Source organism: Cavia porcellus, unplaced genomic scaffold (genome assembly GCF_034190915.1).
Source record: "Cavia porcellus strain 051 isolate PalLab524CR breed Dunkin Hartley unplaced genomic scaffold, mCavPor4.1 scaffold_19, whole genome shotgun sequence".
NCBI lineage: Eukaryota > Metazoa > Chordata > Mammalia > Rodentia > Caviidae > Cavia > Cavia porcellus.
Window position 1 is genome coordinate 1,463,889 of NW_026947502.1, and position 17,131 is coordinate 1,481,019.

Genomic DNA, 17,131 nt, shown 5'->3' on the forward strand with positions numbered 1-17,131 from the left:
GTTCAGGCTGGTCTTGAACTCATGGCGATACTCTTGCCTCAGCCTTCTGAGTGCTGGGATTAAGGAATGTGCTCATGTTAGATTCCCTGTCTGAGAGACAGAACAATCATGACAGTGGTTCAAAGCTGTGCCCTGATAATGCACACCTCCTTCTTCCCAGAAGCCCCTATGGCTTCTCCTTTCCAAAAGTCTGCCAAAGCTCAGGAATGTAAAGGTTTATCCAATCCCCTGCACTCTCATGAAATACATCAGCTCACACCAGCCATCAGAGCCCTTCCTCCATCAAAGGCTGTATCATGCAGAGCCTGCCCTTTGTCTGTAGAGAGTCACCACAGCCTTCCTTGTGGTGACTCCCTCTATGCGCTCCCTGCTCATTAAACTCTTTTCTTATCTACTTGCCTCCTCTCTTTAATATTTTGTGCTGCTCTAGACTGAGTACAAATCACTCAATCATTACCACACCCAGATTTTTCTGATTTTTCAGATGGAGCCTCACTATATGTCCCAGGCTGATCTTGAATCCAAGATCTTCCTGCTTCAGCCTCCCAATAGGTGTGACTACAGCCATGTGCCACTGCACCCAGCTCAAAAGATTCTGAACAATATGAAAGGTAGCAAAAAAGCAAAACTTCTAAAAAAAAAATACATGAAATGTGATCCTTTAAAAAAGCACAGGCATGGGCTGGGGATCTAGCTCAGTAGTATAAGTGCCTGCCTGGCAAGTGTGAGGTTGAGTTTGGTCCCTGGTACAAACAAAACAAAACAACCCCAAAAACAAAAAAAGCTGCAGGCACAGAATAATGCAAAGTGAACCGCATGCTTACCTGGCCAGGTGGAACCAGTGACCGGAAGGGTATATTTCCTGGCTTTGGTTTCATTAGAAATAAGGGGTTTTGCTCATTATTCAGATGAGGCAGCTGCTGGGGAAGATAAGCCATCAGGGCTGGCTTGCTCTGGCTAGACCCGGGGCCACTTTGCCCACAGTCTGCTTTGTAATGAGACAGGGGTTTGGTATTGCCATAGTCCAGCACCGATCCTTGGCTATTCACGGAGTTCTGACCCAAGTTAGTTGGCGGCTGGTGACTCAGCAGGTTCGAGTGGCCAGGCTGGAGGAAGGGGACTCCGGGCCGAGGGGAGCTCTTGCTTACTCCAGGCATCATGAGCAGCTGGGAGCTGGGGAAGTCCTGCTTGTAGCCAGCAGGGCTGGCAGGCTTCTCCACGGGATAAGGGACATCCAAAGGGCTGTGGGAGGGCCCTGTCTGCTGCCATGCAGGCATCTGGCCTGGGGCTGGGGCAGCCTGTGCTGGGTTTTGGAGCACCTGCTCACGCTTCTGCTTGGCAGCAATCTGTTGGAGCTGGTGGGTGGAGGACAGCTCAGGTGCCCCTCCTGGGCCCTGGCCAGACAGCACCCCCCCTGCGAGGGCTCTCGGCGCACTCTGGGCCTGGGCTGACGCCGGCATCAGGTTCGGACTGGGGGTGCCCGCCGCAGGCTGACCAGAGTTGTGAAACAAGGTCTGAGAGCCCCCAATGCTGGGGGGCTCTGTGCTCACAGATGCAGATGAAGGCCCCAGGAAGGTCTGTCCTGAAGACCCGGCCCTCACCTGGGGAGAGCCTACTTGTTCCTGCTCAAAGGCTGCCGGAGAGAATTCTGTCTTAATGTTAATGTCTTGGGACAAGGGGGTTTGTGTGGAAGCACTAGACGGCTCCGGGTCCTTTTTCTCTTCGAAGTCCTCAGTAAACAGGTCCTTCATGTCTTCGTCAGGCACGGACCTGTTCAGCTCCTCGATGAGCTCCTTCCACTCCTGTTCGTTGAGGTTGAGGTCTGGCATGAGATTGCTCTGTGAGATGGAGCCTCCAGCCCCAGCGATCATGCAAGGCAGGTCGTCCACAGGCTCCTGCTTCAGCTCCTTGCTCAGGCTCAGAGCAAAGGCCTCACCAGCGTTACCACATCCATTCAGGTGGAGGCCAGGGTCAGCCAGACACTTTTTGTGGATGGCATCAAGCCCCAGGGAGTGCTTCCCAGTGGACTGTAAGGCCTCTCCAGCAGAGGGCTTGTCAGGGGGTGGACCGAGGGGCGAGGCAGGAGGCAGTCCGTTAGCAGACAGGGTCACCCCCAGAGGGGCCTCACGCCGTGTCTTCTTATGTCCAGGAAAGAGGTCTCCATAGCCGTTCTGTTGCTCGCCATTCTGAGGGGAGGTGGTATTGTCAAGATTCCTTTTCACTGTATCATGAAGAAGCTGAAAAGCATTGAAAAGGGAGACATGAGTACATAACCTAACCTCTGAGGCTCCCGCTGCTTCCAACTGTCACTTAAACTGGGGCCTGCATTCTTACATGCTTTCTGGGGCGCCACCTCACCCTAGGACTGGCCCACCACCAGGTCTGGGTCTGGGTGGTCCCAATCGAATGTCAAGCTCAGCTGGGGAAAAATGTGTCAAACCCTGGACTTCTGCAGCTCTCTGTTTTGCACGATACAAGCCGGATGCTCCCTGACATCTAGTTGCAGAGTTTGTTCAAAAACAGAGCTAAGCAAAGAGCCAGAGGAAAGCAGAAGCTAAGCAAAGAGCCACTGAAATTCGTGGGACATTGCTGGAATCCTGGGCTATACCTGAGATCAGCCACTACCTTGACTTTCCACTCACAGGAACCAGTAAATACCTGTATGAAGCCAGCTTGATATGGATTCCCTTCCCTTCCGCTGAAGAAGCCCTGCCTAGAGCAGGCTCTGGAACTGGAATAATTCTTCACAGATCACATGGGCCTCTGCCTTTCAGCTGTTATCCCAGCCTCCTCCCCATCACCAAAACACCTTCTAAACCCCTGCCCTGAATACTGCCCCTGGGAGCCTTGCTACGGCCCGTACTGGGAGGTAATCGAGTCTACCCTGGCGCTGCTGTGCTCTGCTATGCCAACTCTAACAACCTCCTCGTGAGTCTGCTTGTGCCAGGGACAGGACTGAAGAACACAGACCAATAAGGCAAAGCCTTCTCTTCACGGCCTCTAACTGCCTAGATGGGGCATATCTGGACATGAGGGCACAGAACAAGCTAAATGTCCTACACAGGCACTACGGCAGCAAGCAGCTTGAGTGCTCCAGGGGCAGGTGTTTCGTGATGAGAACACAAATGGGGTGGACAGGAGATGAGGTGGCATCTTCCCATGTCCCCATCCTACCTTCAACTGTTGGGGTGTGACTGACCCCTGCCAGAGGGGGCGCCTGTACCAGGCCCCAGCATCCCAATCACAACCCTGTGACCCCAACTGCAGAAGGTTCCTTGGGCTGTTCCCGCAGGCACTCAGTCTGTCTGCAGGAAGCTGTCTGCAGACATCAATTTCCTCCACATCTAGGCCTCTAGGCTGCATTCTACTGTTAGCATATTCCCCCCCCTCCCCAGGATATCAAGATTTTCCTTTTTTCTTTTGGTAATACGGGGATTGAACCCGAGGCCTTCATACTGAAAGAGTTGCCGGCCCAGATGGAACACTGTAACCAGAAAAGGCTGCAGCTAAACTCCCCCCCCCCCCGCCCCCTATGGACTTGATTGTAACCCTATATCCCCATCCTTAAGAATCTGTGCGCCAATGAGATACCTGTGCATCTCTAATGGCATTAGGGTGCTGCCCTAAGCTTAGGCTATTTAGATTCCCCCACGCCACGTGTCCGAGAGAGTTCGCCAGAGAGAGAGACCCAGATTTCAGCGGCCAGCGCTGGCCAGTGCGCCAGTCTCCACTCCCCGTGTTCCCGGAGAGACCACCCGCCCCGGGTGCAGAGATGCTGCGCCTGGGGCCAGCGGCGGGGGGCCCCCTCCCCGCAGTCCCGGAATAAAGCCACCGCTGACCACTACTTTCACGGCCGTCTGCTCCATTCCTCCCACGGACTTCTCTCCTCTCCCTTCTCTCAGACCTAACAATACCAGGCACGCATTTCACTACTGAGCTGCATCTCTAGATCATTTCAAAATGTTCTGAGACATTCTTGCTGAGCTGCCAAGGCAGTCCTGGAACTTCAGCTCCCTTGAGGTGCGGGATCTCAGGTGTGCATCAGCAGTCCCGGTTCAGGCTTCTCTCTCTTAGCTGTGAACCCCAGCTGAGGTAGTCTTTCAATCCAGATAAAGATAAGTTGGTGTGGAAAAAAAATTAAAGCAATGCTGAACAATAGAACTGTAGGGCAGAGGTAGTCACAGAATTTTTGGACCCAATTTAAGCAAGCACAGGGTCTCTGTACAGACACAACTGCTTTGCTTCCAGACACGGATTCCTGTTTCCTACTGCCACCTAGAGGGTGCAGGGAGAGGAGAGCCACACCCCTAAAATGGATCCTCTATTAAACATAACCTTCAGGAAATAAAATTCATCCCCATTTAACTGGTCAGAGAAAATAAAAATGAGTTGCTAATATTTATGCCTTTTCCATTTTTCTTCTGTTCCACAGAGCCAGGTCCCAGCTGCTCTGGAAACCCAGGAACTTGGTTTTCCATTTTCCTAAAGGGGACGATGGAAACCTAGAGGGTCAGGCATTGGGTGAGTCAGCTGGCTGTCCCAGATTAGAAACAGGCTCCCTCTCTGCCCCAACAATTATAAAAGCCACCACACCCTTTCAACAGCCACACGCGAACAGCTGCAGACAAGTTCCAAAGAGCGATTCCATTTTGCAACAGCACTGCTTTGCAAACACTGAGCCACTTTTGTGAACTTTTCACAAAACTCACTGGGAATGGTGTAGGTGGGCTGAGGAGTGTGGATGGTGGAGGCTCAGGCACTGTAGGGCAGCAAAGGTGAATTACCTTGAAGGCTGAGCCCCAGGCATTTACAGTGGGGCGAGAAAGCAGCCTGAATAGGTTAGAAGTGATGTCAGAGCAAATAGCAGGTGTAGCAAGTCACACAGGACCAACTGCCACCTGTAAACACACTGGCCTCCTGTGGGTGTCCACCCAGAGGTTCTTGTTCTGAGAACCAAACCATCTCAGTCAGGGGTCCATGAGGAGCCAGTTCTGGGGAAATGACTTGACCCACACTCTGGTCTGCTGCAGAACAGCTCCCTGATGGGGCTGGCAAGTCAGCAAAGCAGCCCTGCAGGCTGGGCTCCTTCCCACATCCGGGCTGGCTCACATGGGAAGGCCTTGGTCCTTTGCCGCAGAGCCAGGCATCCAGCAGAAGGGGGCTGCAGGCCACCGATGCTGCACTGAATGGAGCTGACCCACTGTAAATCAGCACCTGCCTCCACTTCCTGCCCCCACTAACCTGAAGGAGGGTCCCTTGCCTGTCGAACCTCCTCCTCTCACCACTCACTGCTGTGATCCCAGGGTGCTGACAGCGCCTGCAACTCCCCCAAGGAGCAGCCTGCTGTGGAAGGTAGGAGTGGTTCTGCATCGTGCGCCCCAGCTTTCTGCCTCTCCCGTGGGTACTGGGGATTCACCCTTCCTGAGCCTCCCTCTGCTTCCACCCTTCTATCAGCCACCACCACCCACCGCCTTGGTGCTCCACCATACAGGTGCAATCCTCACACCCTGGGAAGGGACAGAACGCGGGGAAAGGAAGGCTGGAGTGAGGGAGAGTTTCTGGAAGGTCGGCACAGTGTACAGGCTGTCAACCGCAGGCCACACTGGCAGCCCACTCCTGAGCCTGTCTCTCTCTCCCTCCTCCTCCCTCCACCACCTAAGAAGCCCAATGAACTGCCTCCGCAGTGGCCGTTCCCTCCCCACACTGTCTATCTTCTTTTCTACTCTGCTTTCTCTCCATTTCCCTTGCCCTGCCGTCGGTGGAGTGGCGAGCGCTCTCCCAGTTCCCTTGCCCTGCACCCTTCTCCCTGGAATCCTACTGGGTGACACATCCTTCACACAGGTCTGTCATCACCAGGTTCTTCCCAGCTCATCTGCCCTTCCCCAAGTCAGGCTGGCTTCTCCTGCTCTAAGGGGTGCCCCTGTTCCTGCACACCTCTCCCCCGCGCACAGACAGCTCAGAAGAAGCTTGTCCAGGTCTGAAGCCAGGTCCTCCAGTCCCCTGCTCCCACCTCAGACAAGGTCCCTGGTGCGGCAGCCGCGGCCAGAGACCACAGGCCCTTTCCTGCCTCCCTGGCACTCTGCCCAGCACCAGGCCACTGAGCCTCCCCCTGTGGGGCTCTTCAGCTTTTGCGTCTCCTTCCTACCCCTCCTTCCCTTTCTTCCTCAGGGCTGATGATGGAGCCCAGGGCCTCAGGCGCAAGCAGGGGTGTGGGAAGGTGCCCCACCCCAGCTGTGCCCCAGCCCATTTCCCCACTACCTCCAATTTCCCTTGTGTGAATCACTGCAACTGCATCAAAAGCCAGTCTCATCCCAACCTGACCCCACGTGCATTCCACACCACAGCTGCGTGCTGCTCCAGAGCAGATCTAATCACCTCCTTCTTCTCTTCTTTTTGGAGACAGTGTCTTGCTATGTAGCTCAGCCTGGCCTTGAACTCATGGCAATCCTCATGCTTCAGCTTCCCGAGTGCTGGGATTACAGGCCTGCACCACCACACCAGGTAAAATCATAATTTTTTAAGGTGATAATTTAATTACTGACAACTTCAGCCTAGCAGTAGACTTGCTCTTTTCTTGAGCCTGGCCGGCACCCTGCTGTTTCTGAAGGGCAGTCACCATTGACCTAGTGTGCCTAGTGGTCCTGGCTGACTACTCCTCCTGGTTTGCACCAGGACTTATTCCTACTAACCCTTCAAAACCACCCTGGAAGACAAGGACCACTGTTCCTGTTTTACAACTGATCTGAAATTTAGAAAATTACATAAAGCTGGCATGGTGGTACATGCTGGTAGTCAGTACCCAAGAGGCTGAGGCAGAACAATTGCCTTAAGTCTGAGCCTAGCCTGAACCATGTAGTGAGATCCTGTCCCCAAAAAAAGAAGAAAAAAAGTTGGCTGTCTCAGGAAGGAGTCTTTGCAGGTGTGGAGTCTGCTGTAGATGCCAGCCAGTCTCCTGTGTCAGAAGCACAGCTAGGTCCAGGGAAACCCGTTTCCATGTGTGACCCTCCAGAAAGAGGCTGTGCACAAACACCAAAGCCAAAGCCACGCAGCGTGAGTCCAAGCCAGGGGCACTACTGCATGCCTGTAAGCCCAGCATTCTGGAGGCTGAGGCAGGAGGCTCACTGTGAGTTTGAGGCCAGCCTGGGCTACACTGTGAGTTCAAGACCAGCCTGAACTACATAGTGAGACCCTGTCTCAAACAATAAGAATAAAATTTTTTACTCTGAAATAATTGTACATTAGTAGGAAATTACAAAGATAGTAAAAAGAGGTTCTATGTACCCTTTATACATCCTCCTCACCACATTTGTATTTTACAGAATTAGAGCACAATATCACAACACTGAAGGAAGGAATCTGATAATGGGTAGACATGACAAAAGCAACTCTCCATCTCTTTCCCCACTGAGGACCAAACCTAGCACCTCCTGCATGCTAGGCAAATTTTCCACATCTCCAGCCTAATAGAACCTCTTTAAAAAGGTCTATTGTTTGAGGTCAGCTCATACTACAAAGTGAGACCCTGGGACAGAACAAAAGGAAACCAAACCCAACCCAACTCAAAATCTATTTAAAACTGTTGCGGGGGTGCACGACTGTAATCCCAGCACTTTTCTTTCCCTCTCATTATTACCATCCTGGTGCTTACGAAGTAGGGCATTCACCAAGCATGGTGGCAGATGCACTGAAGCAGGAAGGTTGCAAGTTCAAAACCAGCGTGAGTTTAGCGATTTATTTTGAGACAGGGTCCCCTGAAATCGCTAAACTCACGCCTGGTAATAATGAGAGGGAAAGAAAAGATGAAGCTGAGTGGGGGAGAAGAAAGGAGTGAGGGAGGGCACACAATCCCAGAAAACTAGCAAGGATATAGAAGAACTGCAACCTCTGTGCACTACTCTCTTTTTTCTTTTGAGACAGGGTTTTACTATGCAGTTCAGGCTGGCCTTAAGCTCTCGGTAATTTTTTTTTTTTTAATTGGCGCCGGGATCGAACTTATGACCGTTTGCTTGGAAGGCAGGTGCTTACGCTGCTAAGCTAAATCCCCAGCCCCAAATTCTCGGTAGTTTTCCGGCCTCAGTCTCCCAAGTGCTGGGATTACAGGCATGTGCCACCACAAGAGGCAGTGCACTACCAAGGGGAATACAGAATGGTGCGGCCACAGCTGCACATGCTGGCACACACTTGAATCTCAGCACTGGGAGGCTGACGTACGAAGAGTGCAAGTTCAAAGCTCAGCCTGGGAAACATAGCAAGATCCCGTCTCAAAAAAATTAACCAGGCTGAGAAATGCAGCACAAGTGCAAAAGTCCTTGGTTCAAACTCCCGTACTGGAAAAAAAAAAAGGGGGGGGGGGAGGGAAAGTAAAGGAAAGCCAGACATGGTGGTGCTTGCCTGCAATGCCAGCACTCAGAAGGCTGAAGCAGGAGGATTGCCACAAGTCCAAGGCCAATATAGGCTATTTAGAGACCCTGTCTCAAAAAAAAAAAAAAAAAAAAAAAACACGAAAATTAAAGGAAGGAAAAGAAAGGAAGAGAAGGGAAGGGAGAGGAAAGGAAAAGGAAAAAGTGCAGCTGCTCTGGAATACGGTATGATGGTTCTTTTGTATTAGAGACAAGGACTCCGCTATGTAATTCAGGATGGCTTTACACTAGTGATAAACCTCCCTTCCTCGGCCTCTAAGGATGGGAATTCCAGGTGTGTGCTTCCATACCAAAACCAAACCCTGGGGTCCGGCTACTTCGAGGTGCATACTCCCAAGAACTAGAGACTCCTCACGAAGACATCTTACCTCCAAGTTCCAAGGAGCAGAGTGCACAGGGCCAACAGGTGAAAGCCAACCCACAAGCGCCCCAGCAGCTAAGCTACGGCCACACCCCGCGCGCAAACGCAGTACAGTACCATCAGGCCTACTCGGGCAGTGCATTCACACTCAGCGAACCCAGCCAGTAGAATGCGGACTCCCTCATAGGTGGTACCTAGAGAGTAGGCGGAGACTGTCAGGGCAAGGGGAGGAGCCTACTTGTCACCAATAGCCTTTCGCTCTTCAAGAGCTAGGAGCTCCGAGGGCCCCTGCCTCGGGATTCCCGGGATCCCCGTGCGGTGGAGGGCGGGGCCAGCGCGCAGCACTCCCCAGGCTTCCAAACTCAGCCCTGTCTGCCTGCCAAGGAAAGAGAAAAAGACCGGCCAGATGGTATCGTGTGTCTCTGACTACAGCACAGACTTTGATTTTTCTTTTTTCTTTTCGGTACCAGGGTTCAAACCCAGGGACGTTTTATGACTGGGCTCTGTCCCAGCCCTTTTCATTTTTTATGCAGAGTCAACCGCCTCGGCCTCCTGAATAGGTAGGATTATGATTCTTAAAATAACTATCATCTTCCACCCTCCGTTCAAATTTCTTTATGTCATAACTTAAAACAATTAAAACTATTTCTTATGGAATATTTCAAACCCATCAAAAGTCCAGAGACCTGCACAATGAGCCCTTAGATGACAAGGCCTTGGTAAACAGCACACGGCCGGCCTTGCCTCCCACAGCCCTACCGGCTGCCTTGGCGAACCTGGGCATCACATGACTTCTCCTTCACCACTTCACCAGGTGTTTTTAAAACAATCATACTGGAGGAAAGGAGAGGCGACAGAAGGAGACATTAAGATGTGCTTTGTACCTTACCAGCTGCACACAATGAAGGTACTCAGTATGTAATGCCAACATGTATGAGTAAAAAGTAAAAAATTAAAAATCAAAGACAAAATCCCTGCATCATTACAGAATGTTAAAAAACATCAAATTTTTACAGTTGTTTTATTAAAATCAGTATCCAACACACTGCATGTCTTGTGCTCTTTAGCCTTTCTCTATATACCTAAGTTTTTTCTTACTCTTTTCTTTCTTTTTTTTTTTTTTTTTTTTTTTTTTGAGACAAGGTCTCACCACATAGGCCGGGATGGCATGGAATTCATAGCAATCCTCTTGCCTCAGCTTCTCCAGTGCTGGGGTTACAGCTGTGTGCCACCACACCTGGCATCCCCATATTGTTTACTGATTAAAGGAGCTCAGTCATTTGACCTGTAGAATTTGTTACTTCCATGGTTGGTTGATTTTATCTTCATGGTGACCTGCACAACTTTTATCCTCTGTGTTTTCTGTAAACTGGTATTTGAGGCTTGATCACATTCTGATTGGAGGGCATACATGTTTATAGGTGATGCGGTTCTAAACGTCACATCCCCCAAATACTGGGAACTGCACCTGGAGTGAGGTATACTCTCAGCCCTTTTTATTTATTGAGGCAGGCTCTCATTAAATTAATAAAAGTAAACTGGGCTCTAACCTGTGATCCTTCTAAGCGCTGGGATTACAATGTAAACCACCATACTCAGCTCAGACTTGCATTTTTATAAAAATTCTCAGCAATCACTTAGTGGGCAAAGGATTTCAGCAGGATTTACAGCCAGATTAAGTAGAATACTATAAAAATTGTTTTTGAATGAGATGAGAACCTGACTGTGGGTATGGGAAAGTGATGATTTTAGAGTTAGGTAGAAGAAACTTCACCAGGTGTTAGTGTTAGTGTATCTTAGGAGCAAAGGAGAAAGGCCCTAATTATGTAGTTTGGATACACAGAGAGGAAAAAAAAAATAAAGAAAAAGTGATTTTCTTGGTGGGGTGGAGGTTGAATTCCATTTCAATTTAAAAAGGAGTTAAGGAAACAAAACAAATTAGTGGCTTCCCAAGTCTGAAGGAAAATGAGAGAACTGATGGGTGGTGGCTAAGGAATATGGGATTATTTCTGGGGTGATGAAAATGCTTGGCCTATAATTGTAGCACTCAGGTGACTGAGGCAGGAGGATTGTTGTAAGTTCAGCCTGAACTATAAGTGAGACCTTGTCTCAAAAAACAAAAGAAGTTCTATAATTGACTGTATAGACTGTTGCACAACTCTGATACTGAAACCCACTGAACTATACCCTTTAAATGAGTGAGTTTTAAGGTATGTGAATGATATCTCAATAAAGTTCTTACTTAAGAAAAGGGGAAGACTGGCTGGAAGAGGTCAGAGGAGTTTTACTGACAGTAACAGACTAATGCTGCCTTAAGGAACAGCAGACAATGATTTGTTGATTCCACCAGACCTCTTGAAACTCTCACCCTCTAAATGCAGTCACGCCTTCCACAGGAGAAAGATGTACTATGAGGCCAATGAAGGTGGACACCATTGCCTTCCTGTGTCTGGGAACCGCTCCCCGGACTCCCCACATAGTCTCTTACTCTTATTCACCCCATTGCCATCCTGTCCTGTCTCTACTCATCTCCCTAGTCACCAAGCCCCTCCTCCCCTAGGATTCATCCTATTCCATGTGCCATTTAGCTTGCCACTAGGAGCACATGGAGAACTTGCCTGGAGTGCCACCTACTCAGAAGGCTGAAGCAGGGGGTCACTTGAGCCCAGAAGTTGGAAATCAGGAGGGCGACACAGCAAAACTCTGTATCCAAGGAAAGGATATCATGTAGGGGACTGCTAGAGCTTGCCCGGGGCCCAGTCCAGGTGTATAACCGTTGGGTGCTCACGGCAAATTACTTAACATCTCAGGAAGCTCTGGCTCCTCCTCTGAAAAGAGGGCAGGGTGGCTGTGCACCACTTTACTGCTTCCCCGATGCCACTTCCTGAGCACCTGGTTCCCTAGTCCTCCAGTCCCCTGGTCCCATTAGTACTGTCAGCTATTGTTGCTCCCTTTCAGCTCTGCTTTGTCAGCTCACCATGTGAGCCTCTGGGTCTTCAGTCCAAGGCTCCAAGTCTGAAAGGTCTTACCTCTCTGAGCATTCTGAGACAATGGGGCTTGTGATCACTCCCTCTGATGACCTGTGGCTGCTCTCTGGACCTGTCCCTGCTTCTGTAGGCTGCCCCTTAAATGTGGCTGCCTGCAGGGGCTTCTACCTTATTGTAGATGGCCTTTCCCCCAGTCTCATCCACCCTGAGGGTCTCACAGTGGCAGCCTTGCAAACAGACACAACTCGGGCACACTGTTCTTGGTGGCAGCAGTGGTGGGGTGGTGGGGCCTGAATCAGAGCCTCGAACATGTGGTATGCACACACTGCACCCTGGAGCTACATCCCGGGCCAGTGCACATTTCTTGCATCTTCCTCTCTAATGCCCCAGCCTCTTTCCTCCACTCTGGACTTCTGTCTGAGTATAAACTCAGAATGTCCCCAGAGAGGATTCACTCCCTGCAGGGTTGGCTGGGTTCTCAGCCTCCCTGCCCAGCCACCCCTCATTCTTATGGTCCCGGACTGAAGGCACAACCCAGTCTTTGTCCTCTTGGCTGACTGGGCACTGGTTCTGTCTTCTGTCTTCGGATTCCTCATTATTTTTTTTTTAAACCTACATTACTGAAACAATTCCGTGCCACTTTTTTAGTGGGAGTGTGGGGTAGTCATGGTAATAGGGACTGAGCTAGGCTTGGACTCGTGATCCTGCCTCAGCTTCTCAGAGGCCAGGAGCTCAGGCATGCTGCACCACATCTGGCTTCATGCAGGTTTTCATTTCTCTTCCCTCTCTGATGGTTCTGACCATTTGTATTACCAGCATGATCTCTATAAAACACAGCTCAGAACCACTTAAAGTTCCCTCTTATTTCTCCATCACTGACAGATAAGGTTCAAATTCCTTCACCTGCCATAAGGACCTGTTCGATCGGATCCCAATTAACTTCTCTGTGCAGTCCCAGATATTCCCTTGAGGCTCCACCTTAAACCAAGCTGCTTTCAGAGCTGAGAATCTACCCCAGCCTAGCCACCTCTATTAATCTTTTAAGGTTTAGGTCAAACATCAAGCCAGTCATACTTTTACTCTGACCACTTATCCCACAACTGATCAAATTTCTTGCACTACCCCAAATATTCTAACACTCTGAACACAATACCCGCACTCCACAGGATGGGAAAGACTCATGTCACGCTGCAAACACTCACTGCCATTTCTCTGCGTCCCTCCCCATCCCTGCAGGACAGTGCACTGCCAAGTACAGCACTCAACAAGCGGCACACAGGAGCCAGCCGGCCCGGCTTTCCCTCCTCCACCTTCTCCGAGGCTTGTCTTCCTAGCTCACTCAACCTCACGGGCCTCCCTCCCAGCCCTCACCAGAGGCAGGGCTAGCTCACTTAACCTTCACAACCTAAAGCTGGTACTGTGCTACCAGAGCCAGTTCTGTCCTTATCAGGATGTCAACACTGACTGAGCTGTTTCCCGAAGTCCAGCGAAGTCCGGCGGATGGAGCCTCTCCCCCCTCAGCCTCTCTCACTACTCTTTTAAGACCCTTCAGCTACACCCTTTAATTCCTTCTGGACCTAGCGCACCTGGGACTTTTCCCTTCAAATGCTTCCCCTCTCCATTCAACACCCACTTCACTTGTTTTGTTCTAGGGCAGTGGTTCTCAAACTGTGGCCCACCTGGGAATGCTTTCAGGCATCTCCGACCCACTGAGTCAGCAACTGTGTGGGGTCCGGGAAGGTTTTCTAAGCTCCCCACACGACTGCTGACGGCAGAGCCATGGCTGCTGTGGCGGCCTCTTTTGAGCTTATGTCTGATTTCAGTCTACTTTTTTTTCGTTTTGTGATGCTGGGGTTAGAACCTAGGACCTTGCACATACTAGGAAGTAAGTGATCTACCATTTCACAGATTTCACATTTATACACACACACACACACACTTCCCCAGGACCCTTGCTACCAGCTCCCCTAACCGTTTATCACCCACTCTACAGGTGAGAGCCTGGACCATTTGCTGACTTCTCTCCTGATGACCTGTTTCCCTCTCAGAGAAGACAACTGAAACTCAAGAGTATAAAGGACTCATCCCAGGGCACCTGAGAGTTAAGTTCAGCAATTCTATCACAAATTGAAAAAAAAAATCTTCAAATACTGTCAAATACAGAGGGTAATAAAAATGTACTAAAGAGCTGGGGATATAGCTCAGTGGCACAGTACCTGCCTGGCAAGCACAAGGTCATGAGTTCAATCCCCAGTACAAAGAAAGAAAAAGGTGGGGCTAGGGATTTAGCTCAGCGGCATAAGCGCCTTCCTTGCAAATGTGTGGTCCTGAGTTCGATCCCTGGTACCGATAAAAATGAAAAAGACAAACAAAAAAAAAAAAGAAAGAAAAAGGAAAAAACAATACTACTAAAGACATCAAAGTAGACTGAATTAACTGAGTAGTGAACAAAGAAAGCAGACAACCGGGGCTGGGAATTTAGCTCAGTGGCACAAGCACCTGCCTTGCAAGCAGGCGGTCGTGAGTTCGATCCCCAGTACCGATTAAAAAAAAAAAATTTTTTTTTTAAAAAGAAAGCAGACAACCAGAGGTCAGACAGAAAGTGTTGGCAGGGTCTCCCACCCCCTTCCCTCTGTAAGAAAAAGAGCATCTAAGGGTCAGGTGTATGACTACAGCTGCTGCAAGGTCAGCTTCTGGTCTCAAGACTGGGATGACTCGAGACAAGAGTTCCATCAATGAAACATGACATTAACAAGTGTCTACTAAGGCAATATATAGTACAAATCTGCCAGCACTGTATAGCACTGTGTAGCAGAAATATGTCAGCCACAAATCTGAGCCAAATGCATATGTAATATGGTTGAAAAACACAGTGAATATTTAAATTTTTAAAAACCGTTACAGGAAAAAGCATATTATCGTCCCCTCCCCTTGATGTGAACATACTCACCCCACCATTCTCTTACTTTCTGAAGCAGTTCTGGAAGTGCTCCTTTGTCCGTGTCTTTTGTCCGTGTCTTTAGCTGCACTGCCATGGCTACCTTTAAGTCCTGAGTTGATTCAAAATATTCACCTTTCAGGGTCATTTGAATTAGGTAAAAAAGCCAGAAATTGCAAGGGCTGGATATGTTGAATATGGTGGATGAGACAAACCATGTTTTAGGAGCCTGCCTTTTAGCTGGACGGTACGTGGCAGCAGCACTGACTGTCGTTTGTTTTAAACATATCTCCTAAACATACTCACAGAAGAGGACTCCCAGAACTACTTTAGAAAGTGGCAAGAGAGATGGGACAAGCAAATTTGAAGCAAGGGAGAATATTCTGAGGGGGGCTAAATAGCAGTATGTCTTTTAATGTAATTATTTTTTAAAAAAAATTTAAATACCATGTATTTCAATCATACCTTATTACTTTAAATTTTCTAGCAGTCACCTTAAAAATACATAACTGAAGCTGACTTTATTAATATATCTGATTTAATCCAGTGTTTTATATTTTAGCATGTAATCAATATTGAAAAGCAGAGTTTTCCTGGCACTAAGTTTTTAGAATCAGTATGTATCTTTTTTTTTTTTTTTTTTTTGAGTCTTTTTCCTTTTTTTTATCAGTACCGGGGATCGAACTCACGACTACCTGCTTGCAAGGCAGGTGCTTATGCCGCTGAGCTAAATCCCCAGCCCCAGAATCAGTATGTTATCTTTACACACTTAGAATCACTCACTGTGGACTACACATACTTCAAGTGCTTAAGATTCCCACCTACCTGGCTCCTGTTAAGCAGTGTTAACTTTTTAGGGGGAGGGGGATACTGGGAATTGAACTCATGATCTTGAGCTTAACAGATAAGCACTTGAGCCAGTGAGCTAAATCCCTGGCCCCTAAGCAGTGTAACTTTAGAAGCCAGCCCACGGGTGGGCATGGTGGTCCACCATTGGAATCCCAGTACTCGGGAGGCTGAGGCAAGAGGACTGCAATGGATTCAGAGCCAGCCTAGGCTACATAGTGAATTCGAGGCCAGGTTGTATACATAGCAAGACCTTGTCTTAAAAAACAAATCAAAACAACTCAACAAACACACAAGCCTTAGACTCAAGTTTTCAGGACAGCATTGAAGGCACAAAGAGAACACTCCAAAACCTTGTTGTATGTTTCAGGCTCCTTACTGTGCAAGGTAGCAGGCACCCTTGCATCCCACACAAACTGTTTCCTTGCCAGAAACACCCAACCTGTGCCTCCTTTCTCATGCTAGCAAACTCCTCCTGCAGCAGGAGTCTGTGGAGAGCTAGCTGAATCAGTCAGTATTTAGACCTGAGGGTACCCCAAGGAACAAAACAGACACAACCCATGGCTCTCAGGAGACCTATACCCAGTTGAGAGCACTCCTGAGAAAACAAAGCTCAGCACCAGGCAGTGTGTTCAATGCATGATCTCAGACAGGGAGCTCGGAAAGGCCTCCCTGGGAGTGGGATCTGAGCAGGGGTCTGCAGACGATCGAGTGGCCAGTGCCAACACCTTCAGGAGATTGGGTGCGAGCAGCTGCAGGCTAAGAGGCTGCTGTGTGCTCACTGGTAGGGAGGCAGTGTGTCGGAATGGAGAGAATGGGAGCAGGGAGCATGGAGAGATGGAGCTGGACTGTAGTGTGCTGTGTAAGCCTTGGGTAAGGGCTGGCTTTCCCCTTACTGAGATGGGAACTCTGTTCAAGGGTCTGAGCAGAGGAAGACCATTTCACACCATGGGAGGGCCAGGGTTGCCTGGGAGATAAGGAGGAGCCAGCAATCTAGGCTAAAGAGCTGATGGTGCGGCCAGGGTGGTGGTAAGAAGTGGCCAGACACTGGCTGTGCACTGAAGCCAGAATTATCGAAGTGTATTGATGGAGGGGCTGTGGGGCTGGCCTAAAGATTCCAGTAGGCTCACAAGTGGACAGAGTAGAGTAAGACAGCAGGCAGCAGCAGACAGTGACAGAGAGGTCAGACGGCTGCATCATCCCAAAGAGGCTGTGGGTGTGTGGGGGTAAGGATGGAGGCAGGAAAGAGCTGGGCGCATTGCATGCACCTGTAATCCCAGCATGAGAGGCTGAGGCAGGAGGATCTCTATGAGTTAGGGCCAGCCTGGGTTACACAGTGAGTTCAAGGCCAGCCTGAAAGACATAAGCCCCTGTCTCAACAAAAATAAAAGGAAGGAGGCAGGCAGAGACGTGGTTTGGCGAGGAACAGAGGGAATTTTGCGGCCAGCCCTGGGCATTCAACAGTGGAGAGCATGCAGTACGCATACTGGTCTTCCTCAGATTCCACAGGGACTACGCAGTGTGCCAAGGCTCTCCCCCAGTACCCACGGCTTTTTAAGCCACCCTCCAGCATGAGACA

The 17,131-nt window shown here is 49.6% G+C and overlaps 1 protein-coding gene across 1 annotated transcript in view; it reads right to left on the minus strand.

Moving 5' to 3' along the window:
• The window catches only part of Maml1 (mastermind like transcriptional coactivator 1), a 42,709-nt gene that overhangs the window by 8,179 nt on the left and 17,399 nt on the right, over positions 1-17,131 (minus strand). Inside the window, exon 2 of the mRNA XM_013154821.2 lies at positions 825-2,237. Within this exon, the coding sequence (XP_013010275.2) occupies positions 825-2,237 (1,413 nt within the window). The remainder of the gene's footprint in view (positions 1-824; positions 2,238-17,131) is intronic.